We start from the raw sequence: 27,998 nt of genomic DNA on the forward strand, positions 1-27,998 counted from the left end.
AAGGTCATAAATATACAAGAGGAAAAGAGTGAGGGAAAGAACTGAACCTTGGGGGACACCAGCATTAGTTGAGAAGTTAGAAGACAGAGAGCCATCTACCATCACCCTCAGTGAGCAATCAGAGAGAAAACTGGATAACCAATTACAAAAAACAGTTGGCAAACCATAAAGTAGAAGCTTGTTTAGAAGACCTTTATGCCAAACACGATCGAAAGCCTTTGAGATGTCAAGAGCAACTACTTTTGTTTCACCAAACTTTTCCATTGAATTTGTCCATAAATGAGTAACATAAACCAGAATATAACCAGTGGATTGACACTGACGGAATCCATACTGGTGATCGTTGATCAGACAGAAAATTTCTAGATAGTTTATGAGTTGGCGGTTAATTGATTCTCCATTACTTTAGAAAGAGTGGAAGTAATTGCAATGGGACGATAATTGGATGGGAGGGACTTGCCACCCTTTTTAGAAACTGGCTGGATATGAGCAAATTTCCAAGCAGAAGGAAAAACACCTTTGGAATATGAAAGTGAAAAAAGACGGCAAAGGACAGGAGTAAGTTCAGGAGCACAGGTTTTGAGAAATACCATCAGGACCTGAAGCTTTCTTAGCATTGAGATTAGTCAAAATCCTTCTGACATTCTTTTGACAGAAGACCACAGGAGGCAGGAAAATGGACTGAATGAATAGGTGTTTTACCAAGATCATTAATACATAATTTGGAAAAAAAATGGGATGTTAGCAGGTCAGCTTTATCCTTGGCTGAAGTGACAACAGAACCATCTGGTTTGGTCAGAGGTGGGAGCAGAGATGGGCAAATGTTGCGGCCAGTAGTTTTGGCAAGAGACCAGAATGCTCGGCTACCATTAGGGCAAGAAGCAAGTTTTTCTACTCTTAGCCTGTTCAACATCTAGTTTGGACTGATTAATGACTGCTTTACAATTTTTGCGAGCTTTGGTGTAGGCAGAAAATGAAACTGAAGAATTGGAAACAAGCCAATTACGATATGCAACATTCTTCTCTTGAACAGCCTTAGCACATTTATTGGAAAACCAAGGTTTAGATAAAGGACGAGATTTTAAAGTGGAGTGTGAGATAAAAGATTCCATCCCTGCAAGAATAATTTCACTGACATGATCTGAGCAAACGTTGATATCAGAAGTTTTGAAAAAGTAATCCGACCAAGGAAAAGAAGAAAAGAAATCATGCAGGTCATCCCATTTTACATTCTTGTAATGCCAAACAATATGAGGTTGGGAATAGCCATGAGATAAAGGCTCCATTGGAGAAGAGACAATCACCAAGTTGTGATCTGAGGTGCCTAAAGGACCACTCACTTCAACCGTGTACTTAGAAGGGTTGTTTGTGAGAAAAAGATCAAGAATGTTGGCTGTATGGTTAGGACTGTCCTGTATTCTTGTAGGTAAATGAATCATCTGTGCAAGGTCATTAGAAATTGCAACAGCCTCAGCATCTCGACCAGCTGGGTCGGTGTGACTAGAAAACAGAAGCCAGCTGGAGTTGTGGACATTAAAATCACCAAGGAAAATTACCTCACTGTTAGGAAAGTTGGACTGGAGAAAGTCAGGTTGCAAGGAGAGGAAGTCAAAGAGCTCCAAGTGATTAGTGGAGTTGGGAGAATAGTAGTGACAACAGATGAATTTGACACAATGAGGTAGAGAGATTTTAAGCCAGAGAAGATCAAAAAGAGGAGATTCCAAATTATTTATTCTCTGACAGGGAATATCAGAACAGACATATGCACGAGTACCACCTTTGAGGCAAAAGGAATCATACAGCAAATAATTTTGGCAACTGAGATGAGCAGTAGTTGGATCAACCGACAACTGAGATTCTGTCAGAAAAAGTACATGGGGTTTGGCAGACTGCAAGTGGAAATGGACATTGTTGAGATTAGAATTGAAACCACGTATATTTGTGAAATAAACTAGGAAGTGTCGTGAATTGATATTTGCACATCTCCAATCCATAAAGACCTCCCCTGAATCCAAGGATGCTCTTTTAATTTTTGTTTGCTTATCTCTTTTGCTGTTTCTTTTAATATAATTGGATATAATAAGGCAACTGGGACTATCAGCCCCAGCTACCTTATTTACCTTTAGCATCAACAATTTCTCTTCTCCTTTTTTCTCAGTTATTACAAAAGTTACTTAGTCCCAGTTATAACTCAGTGTACAAAGGGTACTAGGAAAGTTTTGCAATATGACGCAACAATGAATCAGAGGAAGCTGCTTGTTGCTGCATGTTGAGACATGTTCATACATGCATAGTAGCCGCCGCGCCAAGTCGATGGGCTCAGTTATTCATTAGTAGTGAGAGTGTAAAGTGCTTGCGATGGCATCGTGGTCACGAAATAAGATAAGGACAGTTTTGCGGTATAATTTCGTGCGTGGTTTAACCATAGACCAGTGCTTAGAAGAAATGACTCTTGCACTAGATGATGATTGTCCACATCGTACAACGATATTCAGGTGGTATAGAGAATTCTAAAGGGGAAATTTCACTCTGGAGGATTCGGAGAGGCCGGGAAGGCCACGAACATCAGTTACGGAGGAAAACGTTACTGCTGTGAGGAAAATGCTTGACGAAAACAGGCGAGTGATCTACCAACAGATAGAGGATACTTTGGGCCTAAATGCACCAGAAATTCGTTCGATTCTGCAAGATCATTTGCACGTGAAGAAACTTTGTTCTCTTTGGGTGCCGCATCAACTGACCGAAGAGCAGATGACACGATGTGTGACTTGGTGCCGGGAGATGTTAAAAAAGTTTGATAAGGGACAATCTCGGTATGTGAACAACATCGTGACAGGTGACGAGACTTGGCTGTACTATTACGATCTGCCGACCAAGGCTCAAAACAAAGTTTGGGTCTTTGATGATGACGACACACTCGTAATTGTCAGAAAATCCCGATCTGTAAAGAAGAAAATGATAGCTGTATTTTTCAAATAGAGTGGAATTGTGGAACGTGTCGTTTTGGACACGCAGAAGACAGTCACAGCTAAGTGGTATACTGAACAATGCCTGCCTAAAGTCATTGGATCTATGAAGAACCTGCGGCCAAAGTCAAGAATGGACACCTGGTACCTCCATCACGATAATGCTGCAGCTCACCGCGCCAAAGCCTGCACCGAATATTTGACCACAACCGGACTGAAACTTCTCGAGCACCCTCCCTACAGTCCACACCTTGCTCCCTGCGACTTTGCACTGTTCCCGCATGTGAAAATGAAGCTAAAAGGGAGGCGGTTTTCCAGTGATGAGGACCTTCTACGGGCTTATGACAACGAGTGTGCTTTACTCCCTAGTGAAACTTGGCAGAACTGGTTTAAAGATTGGTTTCGGAGGATGGAGAGGTGTATTGAATGTAGAGGAAATTACTTTGAAAAAATTAAATAAACAAAGCTGTATTGCAAAACTTTCCTAGTACCCTTTGTACTTCTTGTATTCTGATCCCTAAAATCTTCTTTGCAGGAGAATATAGATGCAAAATATTTATTTTGCATCTACAAACTGTGAACAGGATCATCAATATTTATGTCATTTGTATCTTGCATGCCAATATTGTTTGTCCCTTTTAGTGTTAACATAAGAAAAAAATTTCTTTGCTACTTTTCTTTGCATTCTTAGTCAAAAAAAAAAAAAAGACCTCTTACATTCTACCTTAGCATGCCTAATCCTCTTATTGACTTAATTGTGGACTAGTTCATACATACTTTAGGTTTCTATGTCTCCTCCTAATTTATAATCATATCATGCATTTTTATTCTCTGCCATCAATTCATTTGCCATCCATTTAGGTGTAAATCTAGAACAATATCTCTTTGTTAGTATGAAGATCTTAGTAGTTTCTATGACTACATCTCTGACTGTTTCCCATTTAAAAACTGTCTGACACCATTGTAGTCACTTTTACAAAAGCAAAATCATTTTCCTTTACCTCTGATAATAGTTATATCTTTAAGTAGATCCTGCATCAATACAATGTGAGATCACTGCCACTTTGTGGTTCCTTGATTTGGAGATTTTTAATGGAAGAACAGTCACTGATGATAATCAGACGAAGGCTACTGCTTTCTCTTGATAACTCTTTAACATGCTGGTGTAGAAAAATGGTCATCCAATGAATCCAGAAAAGCTTTGCTACTATGAGTAATCAACCCACAATTTCCAGTTCAATATCTGAAAAGTTAAAATCCATCATTATGAGATATTTTGATTTACTGGCCAAAATACATTTGTTACTTCTGTTAACAAGCACAGATCATTCTGAGAAAAATTCTACACTGTGAGTGCTTGCACAGTCTTTCCACAGTCAAATTTATTGATGAGGTTTTCCTCATGTGCTTCCTTAGGATTGCATTTGAAAGTGTCTGCACAGAATTGCAGAAACTTTCAAATGCAATCCTAGCTAATGACTTTTTCTCAACACTGTCTTACACACATTAAGTAAGTCCTCAGATCTCCTACTCTTAATATCATTAGTACATTGTACAACAATATCACTTTTCATGCCTTTGAAAGATGATAACTGCTCTACAACATCATCAGCTTTTGCTCTCAGCAGTCAATCCCTGATCCTATTCCATCTATCCTTTTTTCAAAATATATTTCCCTGATGATCACCAACAGCAACTACTTCCTGTGTGACCAGCACATCCTACTGTGTAAGTGATGCCCAAGGGTAGTTTTCAGTATTTTGGTGGGTAGCTGAGGGTTTGGTAGGTTCTTCTCTTTTATTATTTTGAGGGCATCAACCCTGTCCCTCATACAAGCTTATCAGAATGTTGCATTGGAAGAAGATAATGCATAGAAATTTGCCTTCAGCCAGCGGGCAGTTGATTGTTGGAACAAACTTTTGTCTGGTGTTGTGGAGGTGGATAGTTTGAATAAATTCAAAGAGGAACTAGACAAACTGTTATAGGGGATGGGCAGGTGATATAGGAAGAGTTGGGGTTTTTTTGGCTGATACTGTACAAGCGTGCTTTCTTGCATCATTTTCCAATACTAATACTAATAGTAAAAGATGGTAAGAAGCATGCTGTACATAGTTTTGACTTGCAAAAGAACTGTCATTGACAATTCTCCCTGAGCCAGAGCATTTCTACTATTTTGAGCTTTTTGCTTTGCTGCTCTTGTTTGAAGCATGATTTTAGTCTAATTTTAATTTAAAATTACCGTAAGCATTAAATGATAAGATGAAATGATAAATTATGCCACACTATTCCTTATAATGGCAATATGTATTATGCTATTTATTTTCGAAATGTTAGAGACTTCCCTATAAGCTAACCTACATAATTAGAACCATCGAACTATTTATTTAACTATTTACGACACTTCAATTTACTTCTATGATTTACTACACTGCAATTTACTAGTTATGAGATACGATGTTTGCTCCAAAATTACCGATAACAAAGGCTCTATGAATATTAAGTTACAACTTATGATATCCTTAGCTAAGTTCAAATTAAGCTAATATATGTGATTAGAACAATTAAAACTATTTGTTAAACACAATTCAGTATGGGAATAAATTAAAAAAAAAAAAAAAAAAAAAGGTCAAAATTTTCCAAAAAACTTATCTGTTTTCAGGAGTGTGAATTTACAGCACCAGCACACAGTAGTCTCGACCACAATTTTTTCCTTTCCATAATTTTTTCTTGAGACTGATCATTTTTTGTGTAAACTTTGCCTTACCTTGAACATATAACAAGTCTTTCTCATTATTAGCTACATTAAGTTTGTTAATACCCAAACAGTATATTAATCTAGGATTATTCTGACCCAAATGCAAGACCTTGCATTTTCCAATGTATACCTTAAGTGCCATTTTTCAGACCATTTAAATATGCACACCTTATTATTATTATTAGTCAATGTGCAAGGAAGCCTGAGGCTTATGCTGCACCAACTAAAAAAAATTTTTTCTTCTGAATTACCCAGAGAGAGAGAGAGAGAGAGAGAGAGAGAGAGAGAGAGAAAGGGAATCACCAAGAAAAAGAAGAATAATGATATCCAGCTCAGGACCCTGGGTGTGCCAAGCCCATACTCACCAGATGTTGAGCCCCCGGGATTTTTGTTGAAGTAACACTTACCAATTGCTGTTGTTAACAAGCTTGTCCACTTTTATCTCATCCTCAAACTAAGACATTCAACACGAAATACTTTGATATTCATTGACCACACTAAACCATGGGGGGTAGCCAACCGGGCTAGCCGAGTGGGTAAAGTACCTGCCCGGCAACCCAAAGGTCGCGGTTCGATTCCCGCCTCGGGCTTGGATCAAAGTACTGCAAAAACCTTGGGAGGTGCAATATGGCCACAGAAGCCGATGCGCCAACAACTACCAAATCAATCAATCTAAACCATGGGAAGACAATGGTATTATTTCAGAAACAATAGTGGTCATTTATATAACTAATCTGCATTCTACGGGTCCGGCCTAAAATTCCAACAGCCAAAATCGCGACAGCCCAGAATCCCGACAGTATCTACTATATTGTAAAAATATATTAATATAATTATATATATTTATTAGTTTTTAGTAAGTAAAAATTTACCATATTAGATTAATTTTGTATAAAAAAATATATAAAAATTAAAATTTCAATGACAAATACCTCTTTCAATTTGAAGATCATGTTTTCTGTTACAGAAACAAACATTTTTAAATATGATCGGCAAATAAAAACAGCTTAATTAATTTTACTTTATTATATTGCATTTAATTGGTAATTTTTCAAGTCAAGTTTTGGTATTTGTATAGGGCATTTGAGCAATAATTATAGGTATAGCATTGAAATGCTAAAGATAAAAAACTTGAAATAAGAATACTTTCGGAATATGAAAATTCAGAGTAATGTATTTTGGCAGCTGTGTAACATTTGTCATAAATATCATTAGCATAACTAAAACTGTAATTATACAGGTATTTGTTATTAGCTGTACTTTCATGAATTTCTTTGACAAATACATTAGGCATGACCATGGGTGCTGGCAGGATATTTTGAAAGGGGTAACAGAAAAAAATATCCCATTTTCTTCTTATTATTATAATATTTAAGTATTATTAAGATTAGTATAATATTTAAACCAGTGGTTTTCAACCTTTTTTTAATAATGGCACCACTAAGTAATTTATTTTATTTTGTGGCACCCCTACTCAATTTTCTTCCTGTTAGATCCGATTCTCTCCTTGTGTGTGTGTGTGTGTGTGTGTGTGTGTGTGTGTGTGTGTGTGTGTGTGTGTGTGTGTGTGTGTGTGTGTGTGTGTGTGTTATAATAATGTGTACATGTTATAATAAGGTGTTATATATACTCATGTATATCTAATATTAAAAATATATATATGTTATATGATAGTTATTACAATAATATAATTATAAAAATTACATTTCATAATACAAATTATATATATATATACAGTATATAATTTTATTCTTTATACAGAGGTACTAAGTAAACATCAATTATAGACTACCACAAAATTAAAAAGATACTGTACACCTTTTTATAATGAAATAAACATATAAATTAAAAAAAAATAAATAAGTTTAAGTAACTTAAACCCAAATTAAGTGGCACCCCTGGAATGTTGTTGTGGCACCCTGGTTGAAAACCACTGACTTAAACGTTTCATTATAATTTGTATGATTTTTTTGCCAATTTTAATCTGTGATTTTGATATCATTAAACTGTGATTATTGTCAGTAATGTGGTTTTTGTGAACTGATATATATATATATATAATAAAATTTTAATGTCTTTAGTGGCCATTTTGATTACCTGAAAAACATTTTTTATTGCAAAAACAGTTTCTGAGATATAGACTAACTTTGTTTTTTTAAATACAAATTTAGCTGTCGGGATTTTGGCCAACGGCCAAAATCCCGACAGCTAAATTTAGAATTTATTTATATTTTAATAAGTCTAAATAAATGATGTCAAAATGAACCTTTACTACTATGAAGTTTATTACACTGGTTAAACTTATATTCCCTTAAAAAAGCTATGTTCCAATCTTGAGGTATGACTCTTGGATCTATGATAATTTATAGTCATTCTATGCAACTCTCTTCTCTGCCATTATGTTTGTAAGTTAGTTTAACATCCTTTTGGTTATTCCGATTATAGAATAAAAGACTTAGTAACATCTAAGAAACTTTCCTTGAATCTGCAATTTAGTATTTGCACTTGTTAGAAGTGTTAATGGATCCCAAAGAGGAGGACTCAAATTAGGTCTAAGACTATTCTGATCCCTCTTGTGAAAATGAAACCCTTTACTATAATTTCCTTTTTTTCCCTTCCTTTCTCCTTTTTATTATTTGTTAGTAGTAGTTATTTGTTTGAATAAATCCTACATAAATACACTCTTATCACTGCCTGCTAGTGATGACTTTATTTGAAGATTCTTAATATCCAATGAACCTTGAGTTATAACCAGATAAAGACTATTGCCTTCCTTGTGACATATCAATCATGCTGATATAAAAAACAGTCATCGAATAAATCCAGAAATGTACTGTCATAAATTATTGCATTATCATAAAGCCATGAAATTGAAATTATGGAAAAGTTAAAATTATGTAGATCAAAGGTTACTTACCATTATATCAAGGTGGTTAAAATAATCTTGCATATTTTCATCAGTGAGCTTAGGCTGTTCACAAAAAGGACAAACAAGAGACATAACATTTCGGTCTTGAATAAGAGTTGTAAAATGATGTTTTAGACACTCCTTACAAGCTTTGTGTGCACAGTATTCCATTGAGCCCATCTAAAGAAAAAGTTACATTTAATTAAATATGACTTAATATGAGCATAATAAAGACTGAACTAATGGTATCTTGTTTGTTTTGTTTAAATTAGGCAGTGAAAGTTTAAGAGAAATAAGAAAACAAATGAAACATTTGAGAAATGTAAACACTTTTTTTTTTCATTGTTATGAAAGGATTTTAATGCACTGATATATTTTTTGGACCCATAATATTATAGCATAATCCCTCTGTAAGTTTACATTTTGCACTGTCACAAGACTAGATGGGGGTGCATTCCAATGGTCAACATCTATTATGAAAAAAAACACATTGTTTCTTAATTTAAATCACTGCCCTTCCCTTTGTGTATATTGCCTGAGGAAGAGTAAAGGTATGCATAATTTTTTTAAAACCTTAATACTGCAGTCTAGGTCACCATGCTGATTCCTAGTTTCCAAACATTGTAACTTACAAAACAGCAGTCATTTGCTTTCTTTAAGAATAACCTTATGTGCCCATAACTAATGTTATTAGGCAGCATTTTAGCATATATGCATAAAGCACTTAATTGTCTTCACCATGTCTATCTATCTGTCTGTTCATCCATCAACATGTAATAACTCAACTTGCAGTGAATGGATTTTCATGAAATTTCATATTTAGCATTTTTAGAAAGATTTGATGAACCACCCCAAATTTCATTAAAATTTACCTAATATAAATCTGGAAATGATTTCTTTCATTCATATAAATCACATAGGCTATCCATAAACATATAATGTAGCCAAAGCATTGGATATTAGCTCCTTAATGCATATATCCAGTAATTTTGAAGGAGGCAGAAAGAGAGTGCATTGAACTATTAAGGTCAGTTATGGTTAGTTTCATTTCAATGTCCATCATTACCCATTTCAGAGTCCATCATTGAACTTTGAAATGGGTAATTACAGACTAGTCAGTCTGACTTAATGGTAAGGAAAATCATGGAGGCAATAATAAAGAGTGCAGTTCATGGGCATTTAGATAGAAATGGAATTCTGAAGATATATAACATGGTTCTGTTAAGACAGAATCGTGTTTAACTAACCTAGTCAGCAATTTTTACAGTTATTCATGAGCTGGATGTGGGAATAATACTGATATTATTATTTTTTTTTTTTTTTACTATTATTAGCCATATGGTACAAGGAAGCCTGAGGCTTATGCTGCAACAGCAAAAAAAAAAAAAAAAAAAAAAAATTCCCTAGTTACCCTGTGAGAGAGAGAGAGAGAGAGAGAGAGAGAGACAGAAAGGAATCACCAAGAAAGAGAAGAATGATGATATCCAGCTCAGGACCCTGAGTTTGCCAAGCCCATGCTCACCAGATGTTTTATTTGACTCCATCCTTCGTGAGAGGTAACTGTATAAGCTGGAACATGTGATTAATGGTTACTCTTCATATTAGGTCTTCTATTAGAAGTGAAGTTTCCAAAGATTAGTTCTTGGACTGTGATACTGATAAAGGGATAGAGGGCATGATGCCAAAATTTCTGATGATGTGAAGATTGGAAGAGTGGTTAATGAGCAGCATCAAGCAGTTCTCCTTCAGGATGACTTGGACAGGTTTCTAGGATGCAGCAAAATGAAATGTCTTACGCTTAGAGAATAGCAGCCCTGAAATAACTTATACATTTGGTGAGGGTTGAATCAGAAACAGTAGAGGAAGAAAGGGATTTGGGAGTTATGACTTGTTGAAGAAATCCTCCTGGTAGTGTAGATAGGTGGCAAGGAAGGCCCATGATGTCCAATCAATGATTTATCAAACATTTTCTTGTAGAGACAGGGAGTCAATCTCACTGTACAAGAAAATTGTAAGGCCACACTTAAAAAAGAGACCACACCTAAAAAAGACTGATTTCCTTGAAAGAGTCCAAAGATGGATAATTAGCTGGACAAGATCTGAAAAAAAAGAGCACCTGCATGAGAAAATAATTTGGATATGTGGGCTACAGAACTTGGCTACTAGCATCTAGAGGTAGGTGCCCTATTGATGTCCGTAAACTCTGAGAGGGAATAGTAAAACGAATGAAGGCGAAATTTTCACTGTTATGTATGATTCCAGAACCAGGTGACATAAATTAAAATTATGGGGAAAGAGATTTAGATTGGATTGTAGGAAGTTTGGGGAAATTTAAACTAGATAGGTACCTATGTGAGAAGAGAAACATATAGGTCTATTTGTTTTTTATATTTTATATATTTATCTTATTTACTTTTATATATTTTTATTTTTATTTATTTTTTATTTTTGGTCTGTGCAAGCAAAAGCCTGTGGCTTCCTTGCACTATATAGTTAATATTAATAGTGGCTTTCATGGACGGCACTTAAAAAGTAACTAATTCAGCAGTCATTATGAAATCAGTTTGTTCATTTATGCCTGCTGAATGAATGAAGATGTCCATTTGGGAACGTCTAGCTTGTAGAGCTTTATGTTATGTTAAATACCTGATTTATACCCATCAGCCTTTGTGTTCCATTAACAGTCTGCTGTATTTATTGTTATTTAAATTGATATCACTATAAACTCTGATCCCTACAATCTCTATAGAATGACAGCCAAAAGCATTAAGCCAAAATTTTAACCCAAAATGCCAGACTGGTCCAGTGGGTAATGTACTCACCTAAGAAATAAAGGTCTCATGTTTGTATGCTCTCTCTGGTATCATTGGCATTGTTGTATTTCAGGGTTTTTTGGCATAAGGTCCTCCTAGGCAATATTGTGCCTGTTCATCAATTAAATTTTGACTAAACCTCCACATTATGATTATTAGAGTTAGTTATACAAATTTCTATACTTTAAAAATTCAAACAGTTCTTCAAAATTTGCATCATTGCCAAGTATATGTGATAAAATTAAAAGGTGGATGGAAAGCTAAAGCTGGCTTTTCCAGATATTTGAATGTTGAGGATGTTCAATGAGGATATGCTTGATTGTTCAAGCATATCCGGATATGCTTGAAGAATCATAAAAAAACCAGAGGAGGTTCTCTACAGTGGAGTAGCCAGCAGAAACATTCACAAAAAAGACAAATTATGTAAGAAAGAGCTTATACAGCATCAGCTAAAAAAAAAAAAAAAAATTCCCACATCACCTGCACGTCCCTTCCAATACAGCAATACCCTATGTCCATGAAAGCCACTATCATTGGTACCAAAAGAATTTATATTTTGGTACCAATTATCATAGCACTGATAATTGGTACCAAAACTATTCCGTGTTATGTGAAACCGTGCTGATTGAGGTATAATTATAAAGGGTTTTAATTGAATGCATACCAGAGAAACAGTCTACAAACAAATTATAATAAATCTATAAGCAATTTGCACTTGATAGCCAGTTAAAAGGATTTGAAATTTAAAAACATATTGCAAAAATTTTATTAATGAAAAGGTAACATCATGAGAGATGAGAAAAAAGCTTTGTTTATTTAGGTATTTCAATAATGATGTATGGTGAAGCCCTCTGCTTTTTCTTGCGTACACGTCTTTGTAGCATTGAATCCCGTCTTGTAAAATTTGCTGTATCTCGATGCTACGTTCAACATTCGGATCTCTATTCTTAATCGCCTCGCAGGCCATGTCAAACCCCTCAAAAAAAACTTTCTCCAGTTCTTCTGTTGAAAATTGTTTTGGTGGCACTTCAGTGTTATCCACTTCAGAATTGTTTTCCTCTTCTGCATATGCAATTTGCTCATCAATTTCATCATCTAAGAGAGCTGCATCATCTAATTCATTTGCATGTGAGTCAATGCAGTCACATACATTGGCAGTGTCCAAAGTTTCGAATCCCAAGTCTTTTCTGATCTTCACAATGTCTTCAGAAATTATCTGAACTTGCGATTCAAAACCAGTGAAATCATTTACCAAATGGGGCAAAACATGCTGCCAAACAGAATGTATGTTGTTGGCATTGATGTCTAGCCAAGATGCAGATATATTTTCGATCGTATTTAAAGGGGTAAAAAATAAATTTTGAAATGAAAAGTTTGAAAAACCATCATGTCATCTTGTCAGGATGGAATTAAGAATACTGAACACTGTTGCACGTTGCAGCTGACTGCCTACAGGGAGCAAAAGTACCATGTGCATGGCAGACAATAGAGTTGGCACCGCAGCATATATGTATAGTACCTGGCTACGACAACGCAGTATATACGTATAATACCTGGCTACAACAATGCAGCATATATGTATAGCACATGTCTAGGCTATTGAATGAGTTTTAATATGTACAATAAATTTTTGACTTAAACTTAATTGAAAACTGTGTTATAGTGAAACCTGTGCTGTTTGAAGCAGTGCTAAGCGAGGTATTGCTGTAGTTTGTTGGAAGGGATGGGCAGGTGAGTGAAGGCAAACTTCTGCACATCTATTCTGCAGTCATCCTTCTTCAATTTGAATTTATACCCCCTCATTTGTGTAGTCTCAGTAAGAGGATGAATTGCAATTGACAAACTGCATGAGCTGTCCTGGCTGCCTGTCTGCACTGCTCAGAGAACTTCATATTTGACTGTAACAATTACTCCCTTGTCTTTTTCATTTTACACACCTTGAGTGTAGTACTACACAACTAATACGTTACTCTGGGATTACTGCTACCCATACATACTACTTTGCATTTGTCAGTGTTAAATTTAAACTGCATTTTCTCAGCCCATTTGCCTAATTTTTCTGGATCCTGTTGCAGTAGCATACCATCATTATTGTCATTAACAACTTTGAAAACCTTTGTATTATCTGCAAACTTGGACATTAAACCTCTTATACCTTCATCAGTATCATTAATAAATATAGAAAACAACTATGGGCCCAGCATCAAACCTTAGAGGACTCCACTAATAGCATTAGTTCACAAAGAGCAATGTTCATTAATAAGCACTCTCTGCCTTCTACCACTCAACCATCCCTTTATCCATAGCAGTAACTTTCTCTTAATGACACACCACTCCAATTTGTGCATCAATCTTTTATATGCAACAGTATCAAAGACTTTCCTGAAATCCAAGTACATGATATCAAAATAATTTTTTGCATCCAGTTGTTTTGTGACTGCATCATAATATCCAAATCGAATTGGTCAGACAAGATTTCCTCTTCACAATCCAAACCTATGTTGTGTCTAAAATATAATTCCACTCCTGTCTAGATGGCCTTGCATTTCTTCTTTAACTAGTGACTCCATTATTTTCTCTGGAACAGAAGTTAAATTAACAGGTCTGTAATTACTTGTGTCACCCTTTGATCTGCTTTGTGGATTGGGGATACATTTGCACATCTCCAGTCCATCAGGATTTCCCCCGAATCCAAAGATACTCTCATAATTATGGCTAAGGGTTTTTCTTTCCTACTTTTCTGTTTTCCTTAATATAATTGAATAGACCTCGTTCACACCAGATGCCTTTCTTATGTTTAACTTTAATAATTTCTCTTCCACTGTCTTCTATGTTATTACAAAATCATTCAGCTCCCTGTTAGAGTGTAATAAACCTCTGGCATCCACATCCCTAAAAAATCACTCATGTGTGGATATAGATGCAAAATAATTATTTAGTTTGTTAGCAACCTGAGCAGGATCATCAACAGTAAAATCATTGTCGTCAAGTGGACCAATGTGATTCATTCTCTTCCTTCTAGTCTTTACATACGTAAAGAATTCTCTACTGTTTTACTTTGAATCCTTGGCCAACCATTTCTCATAATTTACCTTAGCTTGGCGAAGGCAGATTACGAAAAATCTTTGGCAAAGGATGCAAAGAAAAACAGAAAAGAGTTCTTTACTTATGTAAACTCAAGAAGGAAGGGGATGAATCAGATTGGTCCACTTGATATCGATGGGTCAACTGTTGATGATCCTGCTCAGGTAGCTAACAAACTAAATGAATATTTTGCATCGACATTCACACATGAGGAGTTATTCAGCGAGGGGAATGCCAGACCTGTATTCAACTCTGGCAGTAAGGTAGAGAATCTTGTAATAACTGAGAGTAAAGTGGAGGAGAAACTGTTGAAGATAAACACAAGAAAGGCACCTGGGGTGGATGGGATCTATCCAGTTATATTAAAGGATGCAGCAAAGGAAGTAAGCAAACCCTTAGCCATAATTATGAGAGCTTCCTTGGACTCAGGGGAGGTACCCACAGACTGGAGATGTGCAAATGTGACCCCAAATCACAAAGGAGGATCAAAGGCTGACACAACTAATTATAGACCTGTGAGTTTAACTTCTGTTCCCAGAAAATTAATGGAGGCACTGGTTAAAGAAGCACTGCAGGATCATCTAGACAAGACTTCAGTTATAGCTCGGACACAGCATGGTTTTGTTAAGGGGAAGTCTTGCCTGACCAATTTGATTGGATACTATGATGCAGTCACAAAAGAACTGGATGCAGGGAATAACTTTGATATTATATACTTGGATCTTGGAAAGGCTTTTGATACTGTTGCACATGGAAGACTGCTGAAAAAATTGGAGCAGTGTGGCATTGGAGGCAAATTGCTGCTATGGATAAAGGGGTGGCTGAGGGGGAGAAGACAGAGAGTGGTAATCAATGGACACTGCTCATCGTGGACTAATGTTATTAGTGGAGTCCCTCAGGGTTCAGTGTTGGGTCCATTATTGTTTTCTGTATTTATAAATGATATTGATGATGGTATATCTAGCTTAATGTCCAAGTTTGCAGATGATACGAAGGTTGGCAGGGTTGTCAAGGACACTACTGACACTATGCTGCTGCAACAGTATCTGGAAAGGTTGAGCAGATGGGCTGAGAGGTGGCAAATGAAGTTTAACATTGACAAATGTAAAGACTACATATGGGAAACAGCAACCCCAGAGCAACATATCAACTCTGTGGTACTACACTGACAGTGGTAGAGAATGAAAGGGACCTGGGGGTGGTTGTGCAGGCAGATATGAAGTTCTCTGAGCAGTGCAGACGGGCTGCAAGAGTAGCTCATGGTGTATTGTCAATGATATATAGGAATTTTTCTAGCAGGGATAAGGAGGTGATTATTCCCTTGTATAAGGCAATGGTCAGGCCACACCTAGAGTACTGTATACAGGTCTGGATGCCTCATTTCAAGAAGGATGTAGAGCTGCTGGAACGAGTACAGAGAAGGGCAATAAGAGTAGGGAATGGAACAAAGGGGTGCCCTTACGAAGAAAGGCTTAAGTTTTGCAAATTACAGTGTCTGGAGACTAGGCACCAGCGAGGTGATCTGATAGAGGTGTATAAAGCCTTGAATGGTTTGAGCATGCTCAATGCTGATCGGATTCTTCCTGTTGCTCAGAATAATCACCTGAGAGGGCATAAATTCAAATTGAGGAAAGACAGATGTAGGATAGACGTGCAGAAATTTGCCTTTGGCCAGCGGGTGGTTGGTTGGTGGAAAAGACTTCTATCCCTTGTCGTGGAAGTTGATAGTCTAAATAAGTTTAAGGCTCAGCTGGACAGGTATTTTGAACGAACAGAGGGGTGAAGTGGAAGTGTTTTTTTTTTTTTTTTTTTTTGGCTGATGCTGCATAAGCTTGCTTTCTTGCATCAAATGCCTCTACTAATGCTAATGCTAACCTCCTTTATGACTTTATTACAGACTAGTTTATATCTACCATAGACTTCTGTATAACCTGATAATTTACATGTATCCCCTTCTTCTCCTTTCTCATGTGTCCAGTTAGATCAACTGACATCCATTTAGGTCTAATCCATGATGTTATGTTATTTGGTTTTTAGGAGCATTAGCAACTAAGGCCATATTGCTCCGGGATATGCAGTGGTCATTCCCTGACCTTTCCACATCCTCCGTATTTGGTGGCGACGAGCTCGAACCCCGGTCTAATCAAGAAGTGTGTGTGCTACGCACTGCTGCTCCTTCCCACCTGGCTACGGAGGCACCTCTCTAATCCATGAATAGTATTTCTTAGTTGGTATAAAAATCCTAATAGTTTCTGTGATTATTTCCCTGAATGCTTTCCATTTAGAATTTGTTGTTGGTAATATCATTAGTTGATTCTGCTGTGTAGAATTTAAAAACTGTCTGAAACCACTGTAGTCTCCTTTACAAAGAAAAAACCCTTCCCTTTACCTTGATGGTAGTTACATTCTTAAATAACTCCCACATTAATACATTGTGATCACTGCCACCTAGTGGTTCTTCTATCTGCAAATTTATAATGCATGAAGAATCGCTGATAATCAGATCAAGAATATTGGTCTCTCTCTCTCTCTCTCTCTCCCCTTGTTGCCTCTCTAACATGCTGTTATAGAAAACAGTCACTCAATAAATCCACAAACGTCTTGCATTTGTGGATTTACTAGATATTTCAGTTTGTGTTTCAGTCAATATCTGGAAAGTTAAAATCATTTATTATAAGACATTCTGATTTAGAGGTCCACTCTATTTCTCTATACAGTTGTTCATTGTACTGCTCAGAGTCATTATGCTTACAACACACTCCTACTCTCATTTTTGCTTTCCCAGTGGTCATACCAAACTGACTCAACATTGCACTGGCCACTGATATCGACTGGAGACACCTCTTTAGATTTTATGTGCTTCTTAACTAAAAGTATAACCACTCTCTCCCCTTCTTATCCTGTCTGTCTTTTCTTTACATATTGTATTCCCCATTTTCAAATTCTGCATCCCTTATATCTGAACAGCATCACGTTTGTAATATCCCAACAATGTCTGCATTTGATGAACTGACTAACACTTCAGATGCATCAAATTTATTTACTACATTCCTAGCATTGGTAAACATGCATCTGCTTTTACTTTTAGTTACCCTAACACAACCTATGTATTTACTTGTTCCATGATGACTTATAGCAGCCCTTGAAATCCCTAGCATATTGCTTTCCAGGCTGCTGCACACTTCAATAGAAGCAATGCAAGAATCATTTTCACATCTGCCTGCAGCTATTGTTGATCTATTAATCTGTGTATCCCCTCCAAGCTAGCAGTTTTCCAACCCACCTAATACTGCCTTGATAACATCAGCAAATATTCTTGTGTCCTTTCTATTTAAATGTGGCCCATCCCTCTAGAAGTAGTCTCTCCTTCTAGCAACAAACACAAGCCATGCTGTGAAAAATTCTTCTTAATGAGCCTTGCACAATCTCTCTAGAGGTGGATTGATTCACAAGGCTCCCATTATATACTCCCTCCTATCATCTCTGGGCAGAATTGCAGACACTCAAATTTAACCCCAACACATGACTTCTTTTCAACATTGCCCCTTACATATTAAGTAATTCCACAGATCTCTCACTCTTAATGTTATTAGTGCCAATGTGTACAACAATATCACCTTTTGTGCCCTTAAAAGATGATATCTGCTCTACAATGTCATCAATTTTTGCTCCTGGAAGACATACCCTAGTCCTTTTAAACTTATCCTTTTTGTACAATATAATTCCTGTTTTCTTGACAATAGAGTCACCAATAATGACAAACTCCTGTGGGACCAGTGTATTCTGCCTTGTGAGTTGGTTTTGCTTCTGTATTACCTGATGTTCAAGTGTGAGCTCTGATGTTGAGTTGGGTAGCTGAGAGCTTGAAGGGCCTCATCCACCCTCCTATTCAAGCTAATTATATTAAACATGTAATAATAACAAGAAACTATTGTATAAATGATTATTATTTTATTAATATCTTTATTATGGTTAGGTTTTTTATTCATTACATACATATGATATATATATATAAAATATAAGCTATATCAACATAATTACAAAAATTAACAAGAAAGACAAACTGCAAAAAGTAATACCTAAATAAAATATTAAAAGAAAAAACAATAAATAAACAAACAGCAAAGTTTTAAAGAAAAAAATTATTTAACCTTTTTGTATGTCTTTTTTCATACTTGAGAACTTTTCCAGAATTTTATCATAATTTAACTAATAACTAATTATAAATACTTAAAAGAGCTAAGAAAGCTAACCTCTCTTTTCCCATTGTGTATGAAAAGAGAGAAAGATAACCTCTCTTTTCCATACTCATTACATAAAATTGATCAGACAAGACTTCCCCTTTACATGGGTTTGTAAAGGAGCAGTTTTGTCTGACCAATTTGATTGGATACTATGACGTGGTCACAAAGGAACTGAATGCTAAAAATAATTTTTGATATCATATACTTGGATTTCGATAAAGCTTTGGTACTGTTGCACATGGAAGACTGCTGTACAAATTAGAGCGGTATGGTATTAAGGGCAAGTTACTGCAATGGATAAAGGGATGGTTGAGTGGAAGATGGCAGAAAGTGGTAATAAATGGACACTGCTCTACGTGGACTAATGTTATTAGCAGAGTTCCCCAGGGTTCGGTGCTGGGCCCATTGTTGTTTTCTTTATTTATCAATGATATCAATGAAGGTATATCAGGCCTAATGTCCAAGTTTGCAGATGATACAAAGATTGGCAGAGTTGTTAAAGACAGAATGCTACTGCAGCAGGATCTAGAAAAGTTAGGCAGATGGGCTGAGAAGTGACAACTGAAGTTTAACATTAACAAATGTAAAGTACTGCATGTTGGTAGCAGTAACCCAAGAAAAATATACCAAGTCTGTGGTACTATACTCAGGAAGGTGGAGAATGAAAAAGATCTTGGGCTAATTGTGCAGTCAGATATGAAGTTCTCTGAGCAGTGCAGATGGGCTGCCAGAGCAGGTCATGCAGTTTGGTCTATAATGTATAGAAATTTTGCTAGCAGAGACAAGGAGGTGATTATCCATTTGTATAAGGCAATGGTCAGCCCACACCTTGAGTACTGTATACAGATCTGGAGGCCTCATTTTAGGAAGGATGTAGAGTTGCAGGAATGAGTGCAGAGAAGGGCAACAAGATTGATAAGAGGAACAAAAGCTTACATTCTGCAAGTTGCAGCATCTGGAGACTAGGCATCTATGAGGTGATCTGATAGAGGTGTATAAAGTCTTGAATGGTTTGAGCAGGCTCAATGCTGATGGAATACTTCCGCATGCTCAGATTAAGAACCTGAGGGGGTATAGATTCAAATTGAGGAAAGAAAGTTGTAGAATAAATGTGCAGAAGTTTGCCTTTAGCCAGCAGGTAGTTGATTGTTGGAACAGACTTCCATCTGTTGTTGTGGAAGTTGACAACTTAAATAAATTTAAGGCTGAACCAGACAAACATTTAGAGTGACCGGATAGGTGAAATGGAAAGGTTTTTTTTTTTTTTTTTTGGGCTAATGCTGTATAAGCTTGCTTTCTTGCATCACATGCCTCAACTAATGCTAATGTAAAAAATAACTAAGAAAGATAAATCCTCTTTTCACACTGTGCTTCGAAGATAATTTTTAATCAATTTTAATTTGCTGAAACTTTTTTTAGCTGATGCACTCATCATCATCATCAGCCATTTTCAATCCACTGCAGGATGAAGGCCTCTCCAGCAACTTTCCATTTCCTTCTGTTTTGTGCAATGGCCATCCATTTACTACCCACAAACTCATGAATTTCATCTGCCCGTCTTCGTCATTTTCTTCCAGGTTTTCTACTAGCTCCTTTTGGGTACCATTCTGTTATTTTCTTAGTCCATCTGTCATCATGTCTTTGAGCTATGTGTCCTGCCCAAGACCATTTTAGTTCTTTAGTTTTGATAAGAATATTCTTTACTTGAGTTTGCTGCCTAATTCTTGTGTTTCTAATCTTATCAAACAATCTGATTCGCAATATAATGCATTCCATTCTTCACTGTGTAGTTCTCAGATTCTCTTCCATTCTTTTCATGAGTACCCAAGTTTCACTTCCATAAGTCATGGTGAGGAGTATACATTGGTTCATTATTTTACTTTTCAGGCAAATTGGGATATTGCTCCCCAGTATGTGATTATATTTCCTGAATGCTATCCATCCAAAATTTATTCTTCTCTTGACTTCCAGGAATTTAACATTATTACAGCTAATGACTTGTTCCAGATAAGTATATGACTCCACCTTTTCAATTACTTCTGCTTCAATCATTATATCCCTTTCTGTGGCATACCTGTTCATCATTACTTTTGTTTTAGCCATATTCATCTTTAGTCCAAAATCCTTACTAACTCTGCATAACTGATTCTTTGGGATCATGGCTTATGATCACAATGTCTCTGTGAATTGTAAATGGTTAAGGTACTCGCCATTCACATTGACACCTTTCTTCTACCAGTCTAATCTTCTGAAAGCTTTCTCAAGGGCAGCAGTAAACATCACTTCGGAGATATTGTGTCTCCTTGTCGATCTATGCCTTGTCTTTCCAGTGCCCAAAACATTGCCTTATGCTGTATGGAGTCAAATGCCTTTTCATAAACCACAAATGACAGGCATGATGGTGTTTTATATTAATTTGTTTTCTCCGTTAGCTGTGATATTATGTGAAGGTGATCCATAGTTGAGAATCCTGTCCTAAAGCCAGCTTGCTCTTTTGGTTGATTCTCATCAAGTATTCTTTCTAATCTGTTAATAATGTGGGATAACAAGCTAATTGGTCTATAATTTCTGATTTATCTCCTTTCTTATGCAGCAAAACTATGATTGCATTATTCCACTGCTTAGGCATCACACCTTTTGATTGTACTCATTCTAGCCAATTTGACCAATGACCAATTTGATACTATGATGTGGTCACAAAGGAACTGGATGCAAAAAATAATTTTGATATCATATACTTGGATTTCAGGAAAGCTTTTGATACTGTTGCACATAAAAGGATGGATGAGTGGGAGAAGACAGAGAGTGGTAATCAATGGATACTGCTCTATGTGGACTAATGTTATTATATTAGTGGTGTTCCTCAGGGTTGGGCCCAGTGTTGTTTTGTATATTTATCAATGATATTGATGAAGGTATAACAAGCTTAATGTCAAAGTTTGCAGATGACACAAAAGTTGGCAGGGTTGTTAATAACTGCAACAGGATTTGGAAAAGTTGGGTAGATGGACTGAGAAGTGGCAACTGAAGTTTAATATTGACAAATGCAAAGAACTGCATGTGGGTAGCAGTCTTTCCAGTGCCAGATAGGGCAGCAGTAATGTACCCCAGAGAAATGTACCAACCTATGTGGTGGAAAATGAAATGGACCTGGTGGTAATTGTGCAGTCAGATATGAAATTTTCTGAGCAGTGCAGACAGGTTGCCAGAGTAGGTCATGGGGTCTTGTCAATGATATACAGGAATTTTGCTAGCAAGGATAAGGAGGAGATTATCCCCTTTATAAGGCAATGGTCAGGCCACACCTTGAGTACTGCCTACAGGCCTGGAAGCCTCAGTTTTGGAAGGATGTAGAGATGCTAGAACGAGTACAGAGAAGGGCGACAAGACTGGCGAAAGGAATAAAGAAGTGTTCTTATGAAGAAAGACTTAAGTTCTGTAAATTGCAGCTTCTGGAGCATAGGCACCTGCAAGGCAATCTGATTGAGGTGTATAAATCCTTGAATGGATTGAGCAGTCTCAATGTTGATGGGATTCTTCCTCTTGCTCAGATTACAAATCTGAGGGGGCATAGATTCAAACTAAGGAAAGACAGTTGTGGAACAGATGTGCAGATGTTTTCCTTTAGCCAGTGTGTAGTTGATTACTGGAACAAACTTCCATCTGTTGTCGTGGAAGTTGATAGCTTAAATAAATTCAAGGCAGAACTAGACAAACATTTGTAATGAATGGATCAGTGAAATGGGAAGGGGTGTTTTTTTTTTTTTTTTTTTTGGCTGAAGCTGTCTAAGCTTGCTTTCTTGCATCATGTGCCTCTACTAATGCTAAAATTGGTTTACAATAACATTAGGGATACATATTCCTTACGAAATTTTATAAATTTTTTGTAGGATTACAGAAACTTAGTTTTTACATATATAAAAATTAAAAGGGGTAGCAAGAATGTAGGTAAGTATTTTGTATATAATGTATGAATTTTTTTTTTCTTTTATTAGATGTCACTAGTTTATGTTTTATATTTTGAATGTTTCTAATGTTTATTTTTATGTTATATGATATTTATTATGTAGTTTCTAGTTATTCTTTGCACCTTTTTGATTTTGGTAATTTTGATTCTTCTTCCATATCTTTTGTTCCTTACTGTCTCTGCAGTGTCAACTGTAAATTACATGCCATTCAAATAAATCATCCCTCCCTTCTATTTCAGTTTCTATTAATTATAATCAAAAATTTTTAACTAAATTTTATTTTTTACTTATTCTTTGTTTTTACCTTTATTGGCATGTATTTTACATCATAGAGATATGATATTGTCATTATTTCCTGCAATTCCGACAATCGACAACTAATGGTGACACTGGGGTTGTAAGTTGTGTGACAATGTTCCTACTTGATTAAATATATTATATAGCTATATTCTTTATTGATTAAATTTATATATTATATTAAATCCACCTTTTTTTTTTTTTCTCTCTTTTTGCTATCTATTTACTATTTATACTCTTTTTATCTTTCTTTTCTCTGTATTACTCTCTTATTTTCTCTATAATTTTATATATGGATATATATATAAAATTATAGAGAAGATGTGTATATATATATATATATATATATATATATAATATATATGTATGTGTGTTATTATATGATTTATTAGAATTAGAAAATTATATTATATGCATATAAATGTATATATATACACATATATTATATGCATATAAATGTATATATATACATATAAGAGAATTCTCTTCTTTGTGATGATAATATTAATCAATATTAGTTCTCTGAACAACAGTAGGCCAAAGCCATAATCTCATTATTTTTTAATATATAAAATATTGAAAGGGATATACTATGGCACATAAGAACATATCAGAACTGCTAGACTTAAGATATATAGCCTTATTTACTTAAGATATATAAATAGCCTTATTTTAAAAAGAAGAGATAAATAACAAGTTAATGCTTAAGAGATTAAAAGGTTAGGCGTACTTGATGAATAGGAAATCTACAATGGCAAAGGTCACAAAGTTGCTGGAGGAATTTAACAGCATTATATACTGTACTACATTGCTTAGATGCATCTAATGCTTCTTCTTCATCAAATTGCATCTCAATGAGCTTTGCTGCTATTTTTGCTTCATCATCTGTGGCACATTTCCCTTCAGTTTTCAGTTTGGACATGTGATCCTATTTGAAAAAAAAAAAAAAAAAAAAAACCATCAATGCATATTTGAATTGAATAAATACAATTTGATTTTAACAAATAGAATGAATACATTCTATTGTTTGTTTGTTTGTTTCGGAATTTATTGGGCACATTGGCAACTATGGCCATAGAGCGCCAGAATACATTCTATTCTGCTGCAAGAAATGGATACTGACAACAACATTATTACATGGCGAGTTCATCTTATGGGTTAGTTTGTTTAAGGTGAGTGCTAAGGCAACTGACATTAAGCATCAGTATACTCTGCCTATAAATTGTCTATTTTAGACACTAGTATAATATGTATAGGGAAGGAAGTGCAAGACTGGTGAGAAACTCTAAATCTTCACCTGATATTGATTAACTATAACTTTGAATGAAAAGGGTTTTAGAGATAATTCCTCCAGTCTACCATAATAATAAAATCTCAGCCCTTTTTGAAATGGGTTGTGGGTAGTGATATAGTGAAGACACTATATTAGGAGTGGCTAACCTGCAGCATATGTACCTCAAGTGAGCTGTGCAGCTCTTGTCAGTGGCTCGCCTCTTGATTTGGAAAAAAATAACATAAGTGATTTTAAGAATCAGAAATGAAGACACATGCAGTTTAAATTCCGCTTTTACAGTCAGAAATTTTTACCAGGGCTTCAACATAACCAGAACTTATGGTTCATATGTACCACCTTTTAATGTTAATTTTGCTCAGTTAAGAGAAATTGGTGAGCTCTTCGTGATCAGATGGATGAATACTGATTTGCTGATCTATAATAAATTTATTTTATAAACATAAAATAGTTATAATTTTTTTATTACAAAGAGTTAGCATAAAATTCCTTTACATAGTTATCAAAAATGATAAGATACAGTCAGACAGGTACTCCGAGCATTGGAGACAAGCTGCAAGGAAAGCCCATGGTGTCCCATCGATGATTTATCGAACAATTGACAGTAGAGATAAGGATATGATAATCCCATTATATAAGGCCACACTTCGAATACTGTATTCAAGTTTGGAGACTGCACCTAAAGAAAGACATTGTGCTTCTTGAAAGGGTCCAAACACAAGAAACTCGCCTGGTGATATCGGCAAAAGGGTGTCCATATGAGGAAAGACTTCGAATATGTGGCTTGTAGAACTTAAAAACTAGGCACCTTACAGGAGACTTGATTGAGATGTTTAAGGCTCTGAGAGGCATAAGTAAAATGAATGAGTATGAAATTTTCATGGTTATAAATGATTCTAGAACTAGGGACCATAAATTCCAATTATGGGGGGAGATGTTTAGACTGGATTGCTGGAAGTTTTATTCTAGCCAGTGAGTTATAAATTACTGGAATAAGTTGCCTACATGGTTGGTAGAGGCTGACAGTTTGAAGAAATTCAAAGGTCAGCTGGATAATTACCTATGGGAGGAGGGAAATGCATGGGTTGTCTATTTCCTTTTCTCTTATTAATTATATATTATTTTAAAAATTTTCTTCTTATTATTACTTTTTATTTATTTATTTTTAGCTGGTACAGCATAAGCCATAGGCTTCCTTGTACCATGTGGCCATTGCTAATACTAATACTAAAAACATTTAGTGGTACCAGGCATAGATCAATAGGCGAGAGATCGATTATTAATTCTGATAGCTTTTGGATCTGCCTGTAGATGGAATATGAGGCATTTCTGACATAATATATGGCCTGCTGCTGGAAATGGCCATTACTGCACTGTCTCATTACAAAGAACTTACTTTATTGACTGATCTATTTTGCACTGCACTGCTTCTAATTGCTGTATGTTTTTCCATTCATTTGGCAATCATTGCATACCTCTGCAACAACTGCTATGTAGAGCAGCCTTTGTGCCAGTTAAGAGTGTTCTTCAGCAATGGTGCTAATTACAGATCAACTGCAAGTAATAACTTGACTCCAGTAAACGGATTTTCATGAAATTTTATATTTCGCTCTTCTAGGATCATTTGACAAGACTTCCCGAATTTCATTAAAATTAGACCAACAGAAATCTGTAAATTATTATCTCTCTGTCCATCCATATGCATGTAATTAGACCAATATAAATCTGTAAATTATTATTTCTCTGTCCATCCATATGCATGTAATTACTTGACTCCCAGGTGGATGGATCTTCATGAAATTTATATTTTGCTCTATTAGAACGATATCTCAAGCCTTCCCAAATTTCTTTAAAATCAGAACAATAGAAATCTGGCAATTATTTATTTTTTTCATACATATCATATAAGCTATCCATATACTGTATATTGTAGCTGAGGTAGTGGACATTATGTTTGATTACACTGATTACATGGAACTGCTCATTTTATGAAATATTATGATTTTGTTGCTCTGGCCCATTCAGTATTAAAAGTGACATATAGTTTTATAAAAACAGTAAACAAAGGGAAAAATATGCAGGATTACAAATCTACTTATTTTATCCTACACTGCATTAAAACAAAGAAATTATTTTTTGGAAGTACTTATAAAAGTAATAAAAAGAAATGAGTAATACAATATCTGAATGGCATGTTATACAAGTTATCTTTATTAAAACATTTAAAATGAAAGCACTTCACCTGTGTGAAGTTCAGAATACTGAGATGATTGTGCTGCAGTTAAACTTTTCAAGGTTGCTGGATTAGTAGAATAAAATGAAAAAAGGATAAAACTAGAATACAATTAAATATTATAAAGAAGGAATCTATAAGGGACCCATATTATCAGGAACCAGAAGGCATTGGCATCCAAAATAAGGTACCTCCATAGCCAGGTGGACAGGAGCAGCAGTGAGTAGCACATGCTTCTTGATTATACTGAGGTTCAAGCCCATGACCACCAAATATGGAGGATGCAAAAAGGTCAGGGAATGACCACCGCATATCCCCGGAGCAATATGGCCTTAGTTGCTAATGCTCATAAAAACCAAATAACAAACTAACAAACAAACATCCAAAATAAACCAAGAGATAAGGCATTTCAATAGCCTTTCAATAGCATTTCAAAAACCTGCCATACGGCTGGGTTGAAAGGCTGTGGCCCTATGCTATGCAAACCATAATCATACAACATACTTAACCAGAAGCCATAGAGCAAATCTAATTCTCTACATTAATTTCAACAACAATTCATGAGTATTCTGTTATTTTCTTCATCTCAGATCATTATCATTAAATCTATATTTCTCAGGGTTCACTAGTAATGGGAAATAGACCAGAACTTCTCAATAGGATGAGGATAGTTTGTTGTACTTGGTACATAAAATCTACCTAAATGCACATCTCCTATTAATCTTTATAGTCAGTCATTATTGGGTTGTTAAATACTAATAGAAGAAACAACACCTTTCAAAACGTGTGTAGGTTTTTTTATTCTATGTTATTATACAAAATTAGCACACCTCATCTGGCCATAGTAGAGGCAAAACTGGCTCACTGCATTTGTGATCTTCAGAATGTGTATTGTTATATCAGTTATGTCAAAAATTATTCCTATTATACCCTATATCAGAGAATATCTTTAGAATTATTTAGTTTGTTGTTGCTGGCACTAGTAACTTTAAAAGTTAGGGAATACAAAAAGGATAAAAACTAGGAAGAAATAATGAAAAAGGTCAGGCCATTTTCATTATTTCTTTCTCTTCTTTGCCTTGAATCTTTTTTTATTATTATTTATTTATTATTTATTTTTTTTCTCTTCTTTTTTTTTTTCTTCTCTCTTTTCATTTGTTGGCTACTCCAAAATACCCACCTCTCAACCCCTTTCCCTTCCATTCCAATTTTCTAGCCAAGCTGATAGATATAAGATTTGGGTTTGCAGTCTTTTATTGCAGGCTCAATTGTTTATTCATTTATTTATTTAAATTTGTTTTATTATTATTATTTTTTTTCCCATAAAACCAGTCTGCTGAAGAATGTTTATTCCACTTTCTAATTAATTTTCTATCAAGTGGGCATGATGTCTGGGAGCATTCACTGGCAAAGTTCTTCCAGGGCTTTCTTTGGATCTT

At 35.5% G+C, this 27,998-nt stretch overlaps 1 protein-coding gene across 1 annotated transcript in view; it reads right to left on the minus strand.

The window, feature by feature from the left end:
• The window catches only part of LOC150089906 (uncharacterized), a 550,032-nt gene that overhangs the window by 122,401 nt on the left and 399,633 nt on the right, over positions 1–27,998 (minus strand). Inside the window, exons 14-15 of the mRNA XM_090389700.1 lie at positions 23,766–23,963; positions 8,639–8,809 (exon numbers count right to left, since the gene is read on the minus strand). Coding sequence (XP_090245826.1) covers positions 8,639–8,809; positions 23,766–23,963 — 369 coding nt within the window. The remainder of the gene's footprint in view (positions 1–8,638; positions 8,810–23,765; positions 23,964–27,998) is intronic.

The sequence above is a fragment of the Mastigoproctus giganteus genome, chromosome 2 (assembly GCF_048544385.1).
Source record: "Mastigoproctus giganteus isolate SK-2022 chromosome 2, ASM4854438v1, whole genome shotgun sequence".
NCBI lineage: Eukaryota > Metazoa > Arthropoda > Arachnida > Uropygi > Thelyphonidae > Mastigoproctus > Mastigoproctus giganteus.